Source organism: Glycine max, chromosome 8, assembly GCF_000004515.6.
Source record: "Glycine max cultivar Williams 82 chromosome 8, Glycine_max_v4.0, whole genome shotgun sequence".
Classification (NCBI taxonomy): Eukaryota; Viridiplantae; Streptophyta; class Magnoliopsida; order Fabales; family Fabaceae; genus Glycine; species Glycine max.
Window position 1 is genome coordinate 47,002,040 of NC_038244.2, and position 19,018 is coordinate 47,021,057.

The window sequence follows — 19,018 nt, forward strand, 5'->3', positions numbered from 1 at the left end:
ATTTCAAGTGGTTAACTAAGTTAGAGGTACCATTACAGTTAGTACCACATAAATATTTTTCACCACAAAATTACACACTGCAATTATATTTTTAGCATGATTTTCAAGAAGCTTTGTGAAGTGGTCCTACATTAGAAATAGATTGTTCCATTAGTGCTTTAATGAGAGAGAGAAAAGACAATCAATAGTCAACTATTAAAAATAATAATCGAACCAAATCTAAATCATTATATACACAAAAATAGTGCACACCAATTATATCCAACACAATATTTTCTTACCAAATAGTTATTAACTCAATGGAATTTTTCAGAAGCACTTCAATGAAGTTGACATAACCAATATGTTTCCCTCCCACTTGCTACTTTCCTCCTGAAACTGACCAATTTACAATCACAACATGAACTCAACTTGTGTGGATAATCAACAAGCACATTCTCAGAAGTTTGCCACTACTTTAGTATCAAACCCAAAAAGTTCATATTACTGATTATTGAAGAGACTAAACAGAAGAAATAGTATATCACCTTCTAATCTCCTATAAAAGGTATCGAAACAATCTATCACTTATGTTGTAGAAATAGGTATTTTTAGGGGGAAAAATAAAAAAGAAGTCAAATAACATATTTAGTCCTTTATCTTATTTGCTTGGTTCAATTTGATCCTTTATTTTTTATAATATTCATTTCGGTCATTTTTAAAAAATTATTCAAAATGGTCATTCCATCCATTAAAAATTGATGTTGTTAATGAAATAAAGATATTAATGACTAAAAATCACTACAAAATATAAGTTTTTTCTCTTCATCTTCTCCCTCTCTTTTTCTCTATTATCATTCTTCCTTTCTCTCTCTCTCTTCGGACCTCGAGTCACATAACCTCCTCCTCCTTCTCCTCGACAACGTCAATGACCTCTTACATTTTAGAAACCTGTGTGGATCCTCTTATCCACACGCCACGAAGTCATTATCTCACAAAACAATTCTCATTTGCACAAGTTCCTCCACTTTGTTATGGTGGCAGAACTGACAACATGGCTAGTTCACCAAGACTAGTGGTGCACGACCACCATGTTTGCCACCCCAATCTTAACCCTAACCCAAAACCTAATTCCCAAATTTGTCAAAAACACAACACCAGGTTTGGGAACAAAAAATTCTAGATGGTGATTCAAATGCGCAAACGCCGTAAAATTGTGAATATTGATCTGAAAAACAAAAAAATAAAAATATAAAGCCCCAAATTTCATAATAGAAGACCCTCAGATATGTGAATGTTGTGGATTTGAAACGCAACACCATATTTAAACTCTCAAAATCTCATAATAGAGGACATGTGTTAAGATGGAAGTGTTGTTGTACTGATTGCCTTGGAAGAAGCTTGAAGAGGACGAAAAATTGCCTATCATTCACTTTGTGATTTTCAATCTGAGAATTAGGATTTGTCATTTTTAATTTGAAAATTTGAGTTTGTTCATTTTGTGTTGGTTAAAAGTTGTTGTTATTTGTAAATTATTTAACAATATTAACTTTAAATTGATAGAAGGATCATTTTGAATCAATTTTAAAAGATAAATGATCAAATTAAACTTTCTAAAAGATAAAGGATCAAAATAAATTAAACAAATAAGATAAAGCATGAAATTGGTCATTTGACCAAATAAAAATGAAAAAGGAGGTATATTTAATAATATGGGGAGGTATATTTAACAATTGCCCAAAATTAGGCTTGAATTTATTTTGACTTAATTGATCCGCTCTAGCCTAAAGCTTATAAGTCCATTTATAAGAGGCTTTTTTTTTAACAATATTAAAATTTTCACTTATTATAACAATTTAAATCTACTATAATATTTTGTTGATTCACATGTATCTTCTCTAGTAGTGGAGACTATCTAAGAATTTTCCATCAAAGGTGTTAGCTTCCACCTGGAGCCATATCTACAAAGAGGCTAACCATGTCGATGATGCGCTTGCTAAACAGGATTTGTCGAGTAGTCAGAGAGATGTTAACATTTTTTTATTTCCCCCTTTTCTAACTAGTTTTATTGTGGTTGATGTAATTGATACTCAATTTTCTTGTGGATTTTAAATAAAGTTTCTCATTGGGGTATGTTATCCCCGAACTTGCCAAAAAAACAAAATATCTTATTGTTTTATAGCATTTAAATGTCTAGTGATTAAAATTGCTACAATAAAATAGTTAAAACTGTTAAAAGTCTTTATTTTTTAATAGTGAATTTCTCATGAAAATATTTTTGTATTGTCTTTTTTATATGTAGCAAGTATAAAAAAATTTATAATATTTATATATCATATTTAACCAACTGAATTAAATCTCCTTAATATATGTTTGTATTATCTTATCTTAAAATGAAACAACTTATCATAAAAAATAAAAAAAATGTCAAGATGTTATATTCTTTGATATAACATTTATACTTATATTTTAAGTCACTGAATAAATAAATACTAGTAATATTTTAATAATCCATATTAGTAATTAATTTTAATATTTTTAAAACAAAAGTAAATTTTTAATGCTTTATTGTTTAATAAATAATAATATTAATAAAAATAACTTAGCTTAATTGTAAAATGATTTTGGTCTACCTTATTTTAATTGTTTTCATTTAATTTTTATAGTTTTTTAATAATTAAAACTGATTCTTTTTCCTTTAAAGTTCATTTAGAAATTAAGAAAAATCTAATAAAAAAATTTAATAAGAATGTATAAAACGAAAAATGAAAAGTACTTAATGTATTTAATTAAAACTAATTAAAAAAACAACTTTATTACTACATCTTGTGTGTTCCATTGTTTTTTTTTTGTTATATAATCTGTATATTAAAATTAATTTACAGAAAAATCATGTAAATAATTTACATATTACACTATTCAAAATAAAAATATATAAAATGATATAAAATAAAATTAAAAATATTTATATATTAAATATTTTTTTATTTATTAATTTTGATGATTTTAAAAAATTAATAATTCATATAACTAATAATACATAAAACATAATGTTAAAGTATTTAATTAAAAAAAATAAGTGAATTAATAATTTATTTTTATATTTATGAATAAAAAATAAAAATTTCAATTTTTATTAAAAATATCTTTTTTTTTTAGAATAGAATTATATAGAGACCAAAATTATAATTTAATCTTTTTTAATATAAATATTTTATAATTGTTAAACTATTAAAAAATTAAAGTAACACGTAAATGAAAATACAGAGATTGAATATATATATATAGGTAATTAGAATTATTTTACTCTGAATAACGCTAACCTGAAGAAAAGAGTGTAAGAGTAGGAAACGAGATTGACGAACCCTAAGCTGAAAGAAGAAAAAATGTCTGGCGTGAAGAGAGCACTGAGGCAGTTCACCTTCGGAACCGGCAAGACCGCCGGTCGCAACTCGGCGGGGCGCATAACGTCCTTCCACCGCGGCGGCGGAGCCAAGCGCTTGCAACGAACCGTCGATCACAAACGGAATACCGCTTCTTCTCTCGGCGTCGTCGAAAGGATCGAGTACGACCCTAACCGCTCCTCCAAAATCGCCCTCGTTCGCTGGATCGAAGGCGTCCATCACCGTCGCCGCCGCGCTGCCTCCGCCAACGCCGCTTCGCCCAAGCTCCTCCATCTCGATCCCGCCACTAACGACGCTAACAGCATTCGCGGCGTTTTCGCTCTCAATTCGATGCTGCCGCACACTCACGCTGGAACATCCTCCAGAGAGCTTTTTCTGTCTGCGTTGGCGTCCAAGGCCAAGGGATCAGAATCGGAATCGGTTTCTTCGCTCGGAATTCCGAGGTTCGCGGTTGCGGCGGCGAGGGCTCCGTTCTTCGCGCAGCGTGCGAGAGGGGAGGAGACGTTGGAGGTTCGGCATTGGAGAAGGAATAGCGACGCGTGGGCGCATAGGAACAAACGTAAAGCAGCGATTTCGTGGCAAAGCATTGCTCGTTGAGTTGACTGATGGTGTTCAGAATTGTAAAACTAAACTTATAATCTCTCTCGCTTTTTTTTTTAAAAGGATTAATTGCTAGTTGAGGTTGTGTTTCTCTGAATGTTGAGGCATGAACCATGGATTGGTGAATGCTGTTTAGTGTTAAGGTCATTTGCACTGGACTTTATTGGTGACTCTAGTGAAATTGAGAGAGGAGCTGAATGATTATTGTTGTTTTTCTGAACTGGAAATAATCAGTGTCTTTGGAATAGATAGTTATTAAGACTGATTCTTTTTATTTCGTTGAAATTTAAAGATCGGAACAGAATAGATGACTGTGTCATTTCCATCATCCTGTTTCGAGTGATTGATGAAAGGACTTACCAGTTTATTTCTCATTTGGATTAGTAGGAGCAATGTTTGTGAGTTAATATTTAGCCAGAGATGTCTTCTTTTAATTGTATCAGTTATTTTTTAACTGAAATTTCATAAGTATGCCAATTGGAACTAAGAAATTAACTGTATGGCAGTATTTCGGCTATATGTGTAGAAACCTCGATTGAACGTGTTTTCTAATTATGACTCCCCTTGCACTTATTGTGTTTGTTTCAACTTTCAAGCTCCGGGAATGTGAACTTAGGAATATGACATTCCTGTGTGTTCATTTTCATGTTGAGGGGTGCGTGTTCCCTCAGGAATATTGGAAATTATCTTGTAACCCAGCTAGTAACTTCATTCCCACACCAACTTGTTTCTTGGATTTTTAAAATATTCCCATGAATAATTTACTCATGTAAGTAAAACATTTTTGGTGTTGTATACCTGAAAATTTCATTGCTGGGAATATAATTGTGTAGTCTTGGACCTTGTTATGTGCCGAAAAAGTAAAGTCAAAAAATGAAATATATGTGGATCATGTTTCTATCCCGCAGGAGAAAGAAACTAATAGGAAATCAAATGCTACTACTGGCTGCTGCTAACGTCCTGATGCCACTACTCTAATATAAAGGTTTTTGGTGAATAGATCGTTGTTTCATCAAATTTGCGATGATTACTGATTAGTTCTTTGAGGAATTTGATTAAGGTAGTTAGGTATATATAGCTAACTAACAGGTTTGGGCTGGTTGGTCTAACCAGTCAGGTAACCCCAGTTCGGGTGGCTTATTAAACTTGTTGACCTCAAGAAACTGGAGCTTCAAATTGGGTGGGTCTGATATGAAGGGAAAAGTGAAGAAAGCCCCCTCCACAAAATTTCTTCCATTATTCTCTGCCAAATCAATTTTCTCACGGTAAAGTTGTGCCTTGATGACCTGTTGGTCATGGGTTCGAATCCGGAAACAGCCTCTTTGCATATGCAAGGGTAAGGCTGCGTACAGTATCCCTCCCCCATACCTTCGCATAGCGAAGAGCCTCTGGGCAATGGGGTACGAAGTTTTTTTTTTCTCTCTAACACGTGCCAGATTTATACTCAAGCAATTAAGCCCAATCTAATAATTCTAATTAACAATTTGATCTTACTCTGAAAACCAGCCTCTTGCATGTTTCATCTCTTGTAACTTATATAGGGCTGTGGCCTCCCCCACACAAGTAATGGCTTCTTCCGGTCTGCTAATTCACTCTTACATTCTCCAGTAAATGAGAGATGACTATATTGTCAGTTCAGAGACACATCATCTCATAATTATTATGAATGAAATATGTTGCATTAAAGAGTTGTTTGTATGACGTAAACTTGGGTCCGCGGTGTGAGTTATGCATGGTTTCCTCTTGCCATTTCTTGGAACGATCTTGTCACAGTTTAAATCAAGCAAAACAACCGAGGCATCTCTTGAAACCTCTTCCCAGCCCACACAAGATCTTTAAGCCTGCATGACGGATTAAACTTCCATACTCCAACCAAAGTAATTTAAAGCTGAGATGAAAAGACAAAACAATCTAAAGGTCTAGATTTTATTTCGCTAACTGGTCCTTATATTTTAAAGGAAAAAATTGTCACATAATGCAATTTGTCTTCAGGTGCCAGCTTCATTTCTGAGTTTCAATTTGGTTGAATCAAGAAGGGAGTGGGAGAGAGGGTACCTGAAAATACGTCACTTCTGATATTTGTAAGTTGTAATCATGCAAGTTAAGGCTGTCTTATGATTTACAATTTTGGTTTTCATTGTATGGTTTGCTAAAGTTTATCAATCACATAATGATCGGTCATGATCGTTGTTTTCCAATTTCCACATATAAGCTTGTCCATTAAACAACTATGAACGGTATGGAGTCTAATCAGTCAATTCTTCTTGCTCTGGCTTCATATTTCATTTTGCTTATCCACTTTAGACTTTGCTTTTGAGGGAAATGTAGAAAGGATTTTGCCATGCATGCACTAGTGAAGAAAGAAGCACATTTCTCAACTACTACCCAACAAAAAGGGCAAGAGACTGTCAGTTGAGACTTGAGAAGGTTCTTTCCATTGAATTTTTCCTACCCTGAAATGTCATTTAGCTTAACCCATGCCTTATATGATAGATGGAGTATTTGTGAAGAAGGGATGGTCACAAAATTCCATAAGGCCAGCATTCAAAATTTTCCATTCTGGTGTGGCTAATATGCTGCAATGCAATCATTTTCACAATCCAACGGTTGAGATTAGGCACCAGTCAATCCCCTCAGTTTTTTGAGGTCATTTGGTCTCTATATACAGCAAGTTTTCGAGTAGAAGGTTTGCATCTCAAACAAACAAACAGCTATCAGAGTGTGAGTAGAAGCTGATAAGGGAAAAAGAAATGGCTTCCTCTATGATGTCCTCCCCAGCTGTTACCACCGTTAACCGGGGCAGCATGGTGGCTCCATTTACTGGCCTCAAGTCTATGGCTGGCTTCCCAGTTAGAAAAACTAACTATGACATTACCTCTATCGCAAGCAACACTGGAAGAGTACAATGCATCAACACACAATGCAAATAAAAGTTTATTAACTAACTATAACCCTCTACTACCAGGTATGGCCTCCGATTGGCAAGAAGAAGTTTGAGACTCTATCCTATCTGCCACCACTTACACGAGAGCAATTGTTAAAGGAAGATGGATGGATTCCTTGCTTGGAATTCGAGTTGGAGGTGAATTAATTAGTTTCAATGCAACTCTACATTGGTTTTGAATTTTGATGGTTTCATTTGGTGTGAGAGTGCCGAAAGGTTTTGTGTACCGTGAGAACCACCGATCACCTGGATACCATGATGGAAGCTACCAATGTTTGGGTGCACAGACTCAGCTCAGGTGTTGAAGGAGGTTGATGAGGCCAAAAACGGAGTGCTTATGTTAAAGGATATAAACTATCCAACAGTACAAAAGCAAAAGGCTAGAAATAAGAACATAAGTAGAAAAAGGTGCTCCCTAACTAATAACTGTAACTTTGAACTTAAGAATAAGCGTTCAATCCAATCCAATCCAACGTGAAGTAAATATGTTCAATTTATACTCCTGTTTCCATGTAGCTACTGAACTTTCAACACCAAATAACTCTTACAACTTCAGCATGTTCTTAATTAAAAACAAGTAGTTACTTGTCCAGTCTGCTACAATTTCATTGATATGCTAGCATTTAATTTGTTTGGGACATTTCTTCACTCCTTTCCGCAACATACAAATCATAATTGTAGTCTTGCAAGGACCACACGAATCCAAATTCAACATAAAGCCAAATACAGTTGGATTTGATCAAGTTCTCTAATTTGTTACTTACCAAAAACCTTTTTTCTTGAACCATCAGAATCCCAATATTTGTTAGAATCTGATCATTGGCTGATAAATAATCTGAAATCCACTTCTAATTCTTTTTTGAATTTGATTTCTCTCTTATTAGTAAACAGCATGATATGATCACGTTGTTGATAGAAGACTATAACTTTTATTACATATAATTAGAGGGTCCTGGAACCAATCATAGTGAGTCATGTTACTTATTATATCTTTCTCTCTAGCTATAAGGTGACTATATCCATATCCTGTTACTCAATATTGAGAGATCCAAATCCTTTCTTTTTTACTTGGAACTCGTAGCTGCTATCATGGATTACTAGCTAACTGGTTAATCATTTAGCTGTGTGGAGTTTGTGAGGTTTGATATACATAATAGTGTCTCGATCCGTGCATTTAACTTTGGATTAAATATTAAATAATGGGCCCATTTGATAGCAGTATTTGTGGAAAAGACTGCAATAAGAGAAAGAAACAGATAAGAAGTTTCGTTTAGCTAATTGACTTTTTAATGACTTAAGACTAATTTCTTTAGCTTATTTTCAAATTTAAAAATTGTGGTCAAGTTTAAATTTCTTTTCACAAATTTTGTGGAGGAAAAAATATTTAAGAAATTGTTCTTTGGGAAGATTATTGATATAAGTTTTGCGGACTGCAGTAAATCCGTCTCTGACTCAGTTAAGGTTATGTTCATGTGGTGACTGCAAGCTAGCACAACATGGCCCCGCAACTTAAAATTAAGAAAAATTAAAGCCCCAGACTCTCATAAATCCTACATTTTCGTAAAACGCATTTTTTATAACTCAAAAAAAAGTATTTAATTTCTTATAGCTCCAGTCGTGGTTTAGTTTGTAATCTCCATTTACTCATAAAATATAACTAATTTATAAATTACAAGAATTACTTTAGAATAAATATTAATACTAAAATAAAACATTTTTTCTTTTTTTATTTGAAGCATTGGAATTTTAAAATTTGAAAAAAAAATACTTTGCAAACTTCAGTCTAAAATAGCCGCAAATTAAAGGTGAGACTGATGCATGTGAATTTTTTTTATAACTTTTTTAGTCAAAGATTACATTCCATTGGTATTATTATTCTCATCTTTTGGTATTATTAATTAAGAAGTAAAGTTGAGTGAGCATTAGTAAACATTCTACAGAAAAGATTAGGATACGAAAAAATGTCAATATTTGATTGATTTATTACTAAACTAAAAAATCATGATTTTATGGAAATATAATCATTTGTTTGTGCTGCTTTGACAATTACGTTGCATTCTAGGAATTCATATCCTATTAAGCTTTGATAAATAAGGAAGAGAAGAGAGGAAAACCTACGTATAGGTGCACTTGTAATAAGACGGTAGCAGCAAGCTAAGCCACGAGCACAAGGTAAAGGGGGTTGAAAACAGATGCATACAATGGACCTCTCTTCCTTACACACCCTGTTGTGGCAATAATCACAAATCCAGAGGTCACAGTTCCCTGCAGCCATTCTGTTTTTGGAGTTTGCATTCCTAGATGACTATGCAAAAGATTAATGTGAAAGTTCCAAATATTAATTTTCACCCCTTTAAAAAATGAGGGCAGCATTGACCCGTTAATTCCCAGTATCGTTCCTAACACCTTAGCCTTTCCTGCTGCGGTTCGCACATTTAAGTTTTCGTAGCTACAAAATTACATATAAGAGTTAATTAGTACTGCAATAATTAAATTAACTCTCTTCCATGAAAAATAAAAATATAAAACGTACGTACCCGCACAAGATGGAGAGGACAAAAGTGATTGCAGGAACCAGATTAAAAATAGCGTAAGCATATGTTGCTGATACCAAAGCCAAAGGTTTAGGAATAAACTTCCTCTGTTTATATTATAAATAAATAACTATTAGTTTTGGTAATAACTAATTTCAATACACAATTATTTTAGGAACATGTATACATGCCCAATAATCATAATAAAGAACGTTCAAGTGTGAAGACCGTACCGAAGAGTTTACATCAACCATACCCAAATAGGCCGCAAAAAAATGACATCAAAAGTACCCTCCACGTCAACTTTGGTCTGTTCGTTCTGTTTTAAACATCAAGATCATTTAGATTTTTGCCAAAGGACCACAGAATACATATTATGTAATTTTGTAGCTATTAACATGCCACGGGAATGTGAATCCACCTTTCGAAAATAAGAGTAAGCAGCTCCGAAAATGAGACGGTAGGTACTGGCTACTCTAACGCCATTCCATCATTTATGGCGAGCTTGTAAAGCACACTCGTAAAAGCATATGAAACCTGCACCAACACCATGAGAAAGGCAGGCTTCAACTCTTGCATTACCTTCCATGTAAAAGTGTGTGTATGTGTGTCGACCAAGGCGATTCTGCAAAAGAAAAGTTGACGTTAAATTTTTTTTATGAAATACAACATACAACTCCTTAGTCATTTTGTACATTTTTTTTGGTTCTTTTTTTTAAAAAAATTATGATATTTGATTTATTGTATATTTTTATTTTAAACTTATACATTGAAATTAATAACTATAAAAATATCATTTTTTGGGTTTAGGATATTATGAAATTTTATCATCATTTTCTTTTAAAAAATTAATAAGAGGCAATAATATGACATTTTTTCCATTAATGAGCACACACCCATGCCCACACCCACCCCACCCCATAGAAAACAACAAAAATTGAAAACAACAAATATACCAAAAACTACTTAGAACTTGTTTCATTTAAGTTTTTTTTTTTTTTGCTTTCTCTAATAAATATAAAACTATCACTCTTTTTATTTAAAAATTTAATATAAAAAAATAAAAATTAATGAAAGCATCAATAAAAAGTAAGAAGAATTGAACCAAACACGATTATTTTGAGTGAAAATGTTCACATGATATTTAGTCATTAAATAAGTATTTATTGTGGTTTTTCTTTTTTAAAGTCAACTTGATTGAGGTTAAATACCTATTTTAGAGAGCACTTGATGGAAGTTTGTTTGTGAAACTTCTATCCTTCAATAAGGTTCTTCAATAATAATTTTTCACCATGGAGATGCAGCGAAAGATAAAGGAGAAGAGGTGAGAGGAAGTGTCATCCACTAGGAAATAAGCCATGGAAGAAAGAGTTTCACCACAAAGAGAGTGTCCTAAATAAGAAACTTAAGAGAGGAAATTTCAATGGAGGAAAAAAAAGAAAGAGAGAAGGAAGGAGAGCATGAAATTGAAGGAGGAAAAGAGGGAGGTGAAATATACTCGGGTGATGCCTCTTGTTGGCTACACACATGGTGACACTTCTTGTATTGACAAAACACTTAAAAGAAGGAGTCAATCAAGGTGACATCTCTTGTTACAAAACAAACAAAAAACATAAAGCGTCACTCAGAATAGCCCCTCCTAAATCCTAACTGGGAAAGATCACTCTACAGGTAAATAGCTTTCTAAAACATTCATAAATAGTTTTGCAAAATTAACCATTTTGGTAAAAAAAAAAAAAAAAGGTCAAGATATTTATTAGCTTTTTTTTGCATTCTTAAATAGTACACAACCCATTCTAAACAAAGAAGAGTTTTCTTTAGGTCCCCTTTCTATTGGGTTGGTCCTTCTAAATTGTATAATTGATTTTACAAACAAAATAAATAAAGTAAAAGGGTACTCTAATCCGAATACAAAATTCTCATAAATACATTTCAACGAAAAAGATAGAGACAAATTACAAAATCAGTATATGTGAGATTAGTTGATAAGAGACTTAAAAACATAATTTATCAACATAATTTATCAACATAATTTAGTGGCGTAACAAGTTAATAGATTATTAATATTATTGTTCCATCAATAGTTGATGCTATAGTAGCAATGAGCCCGTGACTAAAATAAAAAATACAAAATCTTTAAAGGATTAAAACAATCATAACAAATTAAGTCCATCCATTATACCTTGTAACTTAGAAGAAACTAGATATGGACCCACACATATCGTTTGCGTACATAAGTAAATTACTTAAATTAAGAATTTTTGAAAAAGATAGTTTTTTTTTTGTGATGGGTTAGCTTTAAATATGATTTCCTTGAATCGTGTAATGTAAGTTGATTACTGTAATATTTTTGTCTTTACATTAATTAATTATAAATTAAGATAATTATTAATATATAAATACTAATTAAATACAATTTCAAATTATCAGCTACTCGACACTAATTAAAGTAACTTTGGAGTTTTGGCCAAAGAAATTGTTTTTTTCCTATACTGTAATTAATAATAATTACGTAGTCTTTATTAATTTTCTATATTTCTCTCTTACTTTGATCTCTTAATTACCAATTAAGAATTTAAACAATCATTAATATACATAAACTGCTAATTAAATAAAATTTCAAATTATCAGCTACTCATTACTAATTAAAGCAATATTAGAGTTTATAGAAGATAAATTTATATTTTATTTAGAGGTTTTATTGCAAATATGTTTTTAAATCAGTTATTATAAATTCCAAATTAGATCTTAAAATATATTTATATCATATTAATGAGTTAAACTTAATTTTTATAAAGTCTGATACTTAAATTTAACTCTAATTATGACAAAGCATATCCTTAAACAAACTTGTAAGATAGACAAGACTTTTATATAAATGGGACTAGACTTTTAAAAAAGATTTATGATAGATTAATATGTCAAACTTGGACAAAATATTTTTAATCAAAGTCAAGTTCAACCTACCATTGTTTAGTTTGATCTACCCTATTTCTAGTCCTATTTATGATTTTTTTTTTAAATGAAACTAGACCATTCTATCACGAAAAAGAAGAGAGCGAAAAGGACGATGGTGAAAAAAAAAAAACTCCTTCCTCTCTTTAATGGATGCCAAACTATAGTAGAGTTGACAAAGTTTGAAATTTACAAGATTTGACTAAGTTTTTTTTTTATGGATACCACGTTATACTAGGGTTGATAAAATATGGTAGAGTTAACAAATTTAATTAACATCGAGAAAAAAAAGGAAGAGGATGAAAGAGAAGTATTTTTCTTTCTCACTTAATGAATACCAAAATTCAGCAAATTGGCAAAGTTTGGAATTTAGCAAAGTTTATTGCATAACAATAGAGGGAACACCAATAAAAATCACAAAATTCAACACAATCAATCAAAGATAGTATAGGTACAGTATTTTAAAAATGCATCAATAAAAATCATATATTCGATAGAATGAATGATATAATAGTTGGTGTAAGTTATATTAGTGTAATAAAAAAATATTAGAAATATAATTTCTCTCACTCATTCAAACACGTTATATTTTATTGATTAAAATTTATGAACCCACAACATATTTAATTATTATGTAGAAGTGTGATTTACATATTACTTATTAAAAACCAATGTGCATTATTAACATTTCACTTCACCATTGAGTTGTGTGATAAGATTCCGCAAAGAAAGAAGGATTTATAAGTTGCAAGATATTTACATTATAATTCCCAATTACCCATATATGTTGAGTCCCTATCAGGCACTGATTATGGTATGCAAAGCATAACTGGAGTGCAGTACTGAAATCCTTCCTTAGCTTCTAGGATAATATCTACTCTTGAAGATTTTTCTCCAAGAGAATCCTCACGAGTGATAAGTCTCCTGCATTGCTTCCCTAACAAGGCACTGATAAAGTCACACTTACATCCATGAAAAATCATTCCTCCATTCTTCTTCGACCACAAAAACCATATGCATCAAATCATAAATTGTCATTAGTTAGTTCCCTAAAAACACTTATTAATTTTTCCTAAGAATTTCATATTAATTAAGTTTAGTTACAAAGTCTTTAATTTTTATGCATGGTCAATGAATAGATTTATATATATATATATATATATATATATATATATTATCAATCAGAATTAATTGGTTCTATGTTAGCCATTGAGATTGCCTCTTTTAAGGGATGATCAAATCTTTGACTCGAATGTGATTCTCAACTTTTGCATAGTTCCTTGGAGACTCAAAACTAGATTGTCCAATTGCCTTCTTATCTCTAACATGAACTTTAGAGTTTCTCAGATTTATAGGGAGGTTAATACCTGTGACAAGATTGCCTCCTTTGCTATTTCAGTACAGGATTTTTTTCGGTCTGATGGTAGTATTCATCAGTTTATTAGTGAGGATTTTTGCAAAAATAGAATAGGAGTACCTAACTATATGTTTCTTTTATTTTTTATTTTTATTTCTCCTTCACGTCCCCTTGCTTTGTTTCATCTTTTGATTTTTATATATAGTGTCGATGCAGTTATTTAATCACATATTAGTATAATAATTTGTGTCTTATACGAGTGTTAAGTTAATGATTTATAATTTTAGTATATTAATAATTTTAAATATATATTAGTGAGTATATGTAAATATTTCAAAAATATATTGACATAGTTATAAATATTGATATATATTAAAATAATTTATATATCACATATATCATATTATTTTAATTTATAAAAAAATAGTTTAAAAAAGTATTATTTTTATAATATATTTACATTGGTGTATAACTTAGTCAAGCATTAATTATATAAAAAAAGTACAGAGAATTATGTGTATTTGAATTTATAGATTACAATAAAGAAATTAATGATAAATACAAAACAAGAAAGATTATACTGTGAATACAATACAAACTTCCTTTTTAGCTAACATTTATCCTGCCAATTCCTATACTGCAATGCAAACCTATATAGTTTTTTACACAAATTTTGGAAGTCTCGGGAATAACTAGTGTTAGACTTAAAGTTGAGGCATGTTTAGGCGTGCGGCTAAATCACAATCAAACACGAATTCAAGCTCTCTGAATTAGTTAAGATTCATCCCACTTTAAAACTAAAAATGAAAGATTTAAATACATTTCTAATTAACATTTCTTTTATTTTTTTATCATTGTAAAAAAAAAAATTAGTTGTTACAAATTATATTTCCTTTTTCTTTATTTTTAGTCCTTAAGACACTTTAAATATCATTTTAAAAAATAAAAAAATATTATCTAAAATATTTTAAGAACTATAAAAAAAAACAAATATAATTTGTAAAAAATAAAAATAAAAAATTAACTTTACAAGAAAAAAAACAAAAATATTAAATTACATAGACTAAAAATATATTTATTTATGTCAAAATAAAAAATACAGGTACAGTCTACCTAATGTGTAAAAAAGACATAGATTGATGTTTTTCATCTGAATGGGAAGCCAAGGAAGAATGAGAATCATAACAGACTATTTTGTAAAGATTTTGACAAATCCAAAAACAAGCAAGAGTATATTGCAAAATCAAGTTAAAAAAACATTTTGACAAATCCAGAATGGGTATGGGAACAGAAAACAAGTTGAATAACTAAATATAATAGACATAGTTGCAAAGTCACCTCTAAATATATTTACAGGGACGATGACCAAAATAACCAATTCCTATACAATAATACACTCTTACGGTGATAGCCTAAAAGGTTTAAAAGACACTCCGATACAACCGCCTAATATTACAAAAAGACATGCTCTCTACACATAAAACCTCAAGAACCGAAGGTTTGCTTTTTCTGCAGCTCCCTAAACTTGCCACGGATACTCACAATGAGATGATTCACCTCACCATACAAAAAAGCATTTGCTATATACACAACTAACTGAATTTCTTACTTCCCTCCAAAACATTCAAAACTCTCTCTAGTTAAGTCACGTTTTATAAGTAATGCCACTTGACTTCTTCTATATACACTTCTATGAATGGAGTTTAAGCAACAGCCGGGATGCCGGAATTCTGGCAATCCCTGCTGAGGCAATCAAATCCTTCTACTCTAACAGCAGCCGGTTTAAGTCCAAACTTCATCCTAGCACATCCTGCTTTGCGAGATGCTGAAGATGGAGACAGTAAACCTGAAGGCGATGAAATTGTTGATACTTCATCTCCAAATCGAGCATCTTGGATCAAGGGATTAGAAGCCCGAACTGGAGGAGAACCACAGAAATATGGAGGAGATGAAGGTATCTGATTTGCAAATTCTTCCCCATAACTCTCCTATCGAAAGCAAAACAAAAATTAGTCAATCAAATATCAAAGTCAGACAACATTCATTGCAGCAAAAACTATGGCCATGCCAATTGTCAGCAGATCAACCAATAATAACTAAAAATCAAGGTTTTTAATTTCGGTTCCAGTTCCATAATGATACTTAATATTGCAGACAAATACGGTGAATACGGCTACAATTGCGGACGCAGACACCCCAAAAGACTTGACGTGTTGCAGCCGCAATTGCAGTTGAGGACCGTTATGTAAAATCTTGCTAAAAATTGAAAAGTACTACATGATTTTAAGCCCAAAAACACTCCAATAAAAAAGTGGCAAGCTGAAGATGCAACTTTGGTAAATACCACAAGCATTCCTACATTAAATCAACATATCAATATCAAATTATAAATCCATATTCCATGCATTGCTAAGAGACCAAAACAATTTTTAAGAAAGATAAATTTATATGCTATTTGATCATCTCTATTTTCCTTGGTTAAAACATAAACTAAACAACTTGTAACAGAATTATCACTTACCCTCTTGAGAACAATGTCAAGTAGTTCTGCCCCAGCTTTTGAATCAGACCCCTCACCTTGTTGACTAACAAACACAATCAAAACACAACAGATCAGATCAGATCCTCATTACAGTCGAAAATACAATAATGGCATCAAAAGGCAAACAATAAATCTTAAAACTCACCCTAAATGCCATTTTACTGGCCGAATAGGCAAGTTCATTAAAACCCCAGCTCGGCGTGGCTTAGGGCAAAAGACAGGTCCACCATTCTGATCAGCAATGGGAATAGAGCCTCTCATCTCTTCACAGGCTGGGAAGGCATTCTTCTGAAGATTATAATAATTCATCTTCAAAATCGGCTAACTTTCACAGTAGAACACCTAAACAAAGCAAAACAAAAAAAAAACAAAAATATTCAGGAAATGCAAACAAAATATCAGAGCAGCACACATCCCAGTTTCAAGTTGCTAACAGATCCATTTAGCCAGATCAATTAAATGCGTCAAAATGGAAAAATGAAAAATTAAAAATCTAAACTTGAAGAAGAAATTCCACAGCCCATTTCACCATTTCCCAATTATCTACAGCCTAAATAAAAAGGGGTGTAATCAGTGTACAAATCAACAGCAGATCTGAATGCAAATCATGAAAAAGCTTCAATATTTGTCTTTTCTTTGTAATGGGTTGGTGAAGAAGAGCCAGGATAAGATGCATAAAAAACCAAACTTAGTTGAAGTTAAACATCTGCAATCACTATCTCCATTTTACAAACAACTAGCAGTCACAAAATTAAAAGGGGGTAGTTTTATAGAAATATAGAATAGATCTCCAAATAGGGTAATGAACAGAATGTAAAATTCTAAAAAAAAAAAAACATAAAAAAGAACATATCAAAGTACAGTTAACTAGCTAGCTGATGAGAGAGAGAGAGACCTTTGAGGGTATCCTCCAAACGAAGAAATCAGCGAAGCTGGGAGGGGCGAGAGGAAGGGGAAAAATGTTACGCAGCAATCCTATTTAAGGTAGAGAAATTGAGCTAGCATGATCGAGGAACAAGCCTTGTACGACGTCGTTTCAATGAAATAATTATTAAATCTAAAAATTACAAATTATATTATAATCAATCACTGTCTGTCCCTCGATACGTAATCGAGTCAAATGAATATTTATATGAAGATGTGTAAAGTTTTATGTATGAAAGTTTGAGAAAATAAAGAAATAAGTGATTGATGGAATATAAATCATTAAAGTTATGAAGTTAAAGATGAATTATTTAGATATTATTTGAATTTAATTTTCAATGAAATGATTTTTAAAGGATTAAGAAAAAAAATTGAGAAAATAAATCATTTTCTACTTAGTGCTAATTTAAAAGTTCGGTGCTCTATCGTGAATAAGTAAAATTCAGTGCTGATTTAATCGTCAGTTCCTCACACATGTATACCTTATTTTAGAGTGAATGGAGTAGGAAAAAAAAAAAGAGATAAAATGAAGAGAGAGAGAAACATATTGTGTAAGAAATATGGTGGAAAAATGAAATATAAAGAAAAATTATAAAAAATTCATTGAAAAAATGAAGTCCTTTTTTTCCTTTTTCTATTTGGCTTTACTATTGGTTGGGTTATCTATTTTAGGATAAGTGGTATTAGGTGTTATGATTTATGTGTTAGAAAGTATTACATTCGTCATCACTTTTGTTTTCAACTCAAGTAAAAAACTTTATTATGACTTCATTCTATTTTTTTAATTTACGAATTTAAAGTCATAAAAAATTTAATTTTTTTATTATATTTTTGACTTTGAAGTTCTAAATGTCTTTTTTTGGTAAATTTTTTTGTTAATGTTTTAATTTTTATGTTTATTTTTTAAAAAAATTGTAAATAATTTTTTAAGTTAAATGTTTTAAAAAAATTGTAAATAATTTGTTAATTTAATAATTTAATAAATAAATGTCTTTTTACTTTTATTTAGTTTTATTTGGCATTTTACATATATTTTGAATATTTTTTTATTTTATATATTTTTTAATATTATTTTATTTAATATATTTTACTAATATTAAGAAATTTGTTTTGTTTTGTAAATGTAATAAATAATGCAAAACACTTAAATTTAAAAAGACTAAAGAGAAACATAAAAAGAAAACATAATACCCTAATATAAGTTGACTAAAATTTAAATGAAAATATTAAAAATATTTTGTTATTAATATTAACTTATAATTTATCACAGACAAATGAATTTAATATTAACAATAAATAATAATTTAATAATAAAAGTTGTTGTTAAAATAAAATTAAAATAATACATTAATATAAAATGAACAATATAAATTAAAAAAAAACATATAAAGTAAAAATAATATTAATTGTTACTAAATTAATGTATTTTTATTTAATTTATATTTTATATTTTATATTAATGTATTATGTTATTTTTCATCATTTGATTTAAGTATTTTGCAATATTTTTTTCATTTACAAAACAAATCAAATTCCTTTACATTAGTAAAAAAAAAAATATAGAAAATATACTAAATAAAACATTATTAAAAAATATATTAAATATATTGAATAAAATAATATTTAAAAAATATGTAAAATATTAAGTAAAACCATATAAAAATATATACAAAATATTAAATAAAACTAAAAAAACATTTATTTATTAAATAATTAAATAAAAAATATTTATTTTTTTAAAAAAATAAATTTAAAAATATATTCACAAATTTTTTAAAA

At 30.5% G+C, this 19,018-nt stretch overlaps 2 protein-coding genes and 1 pseudogene across 2 annotated transcripts; 2 read left to right on the plus strand and 1 right to left on the minus strand.

Moving 5' to 3' along the window:
* Nucleotides 1-3,289: 3,289 nt before the first annotated feature.
* On the plus strand, nt 3,290-4,210 carry LOC100813518 (60S ribosomal protein L2, mitochondrial). Its single transcript, XM_003532292.5, has one exon. It carries the CDS (start codon nt 3,366-3,368, stop codon nt 3,978-3,980), a length of 615 nt encoding a protein of 204 aa, XP_003532340.1. The 5' UTR covers nt 3,290-3,365; the 3' UTR covers nt 3,981-4,210.
* A 2,007-nt stretch (nt 4,211-6,217) lies between these two features.
* LOC121175217 (ribulose bisphosphate carboxylase small chain 1, chloroplastic-like) lies at nt 6,218-7,616 on the plus strand (annotated as a pseudogene).
* A 7,483-nt stretch (nt 7,617-15,099) lies between these two features.
* LOC100814060 (uncharacterized) lies at nt 15,100-17,359 on the minus strand. Its single transcript, XM_003532293.5, has 4 exons — nt 17,211-17,359; nt 16,461-16,657; nt 16,295-16,358; nt 15,100-15,761 (listed from the first exon to the last, which is right to left on the minus strand). Exons 2-4 carry the CDS (start codon nt 16,622-16,624, stop codon nt 15,477-15,479), a joined length of 513 nt encoding a protein of 170 aa, XP_003532341.1. The 5' UTR covers nt 16,625-16,657; nt 17,211-17,359; the 3' UTR covers nt 15,100-15,476.
* Nucleotides 17,360-19,018: the final 1,659 nt, after the last annotated feature.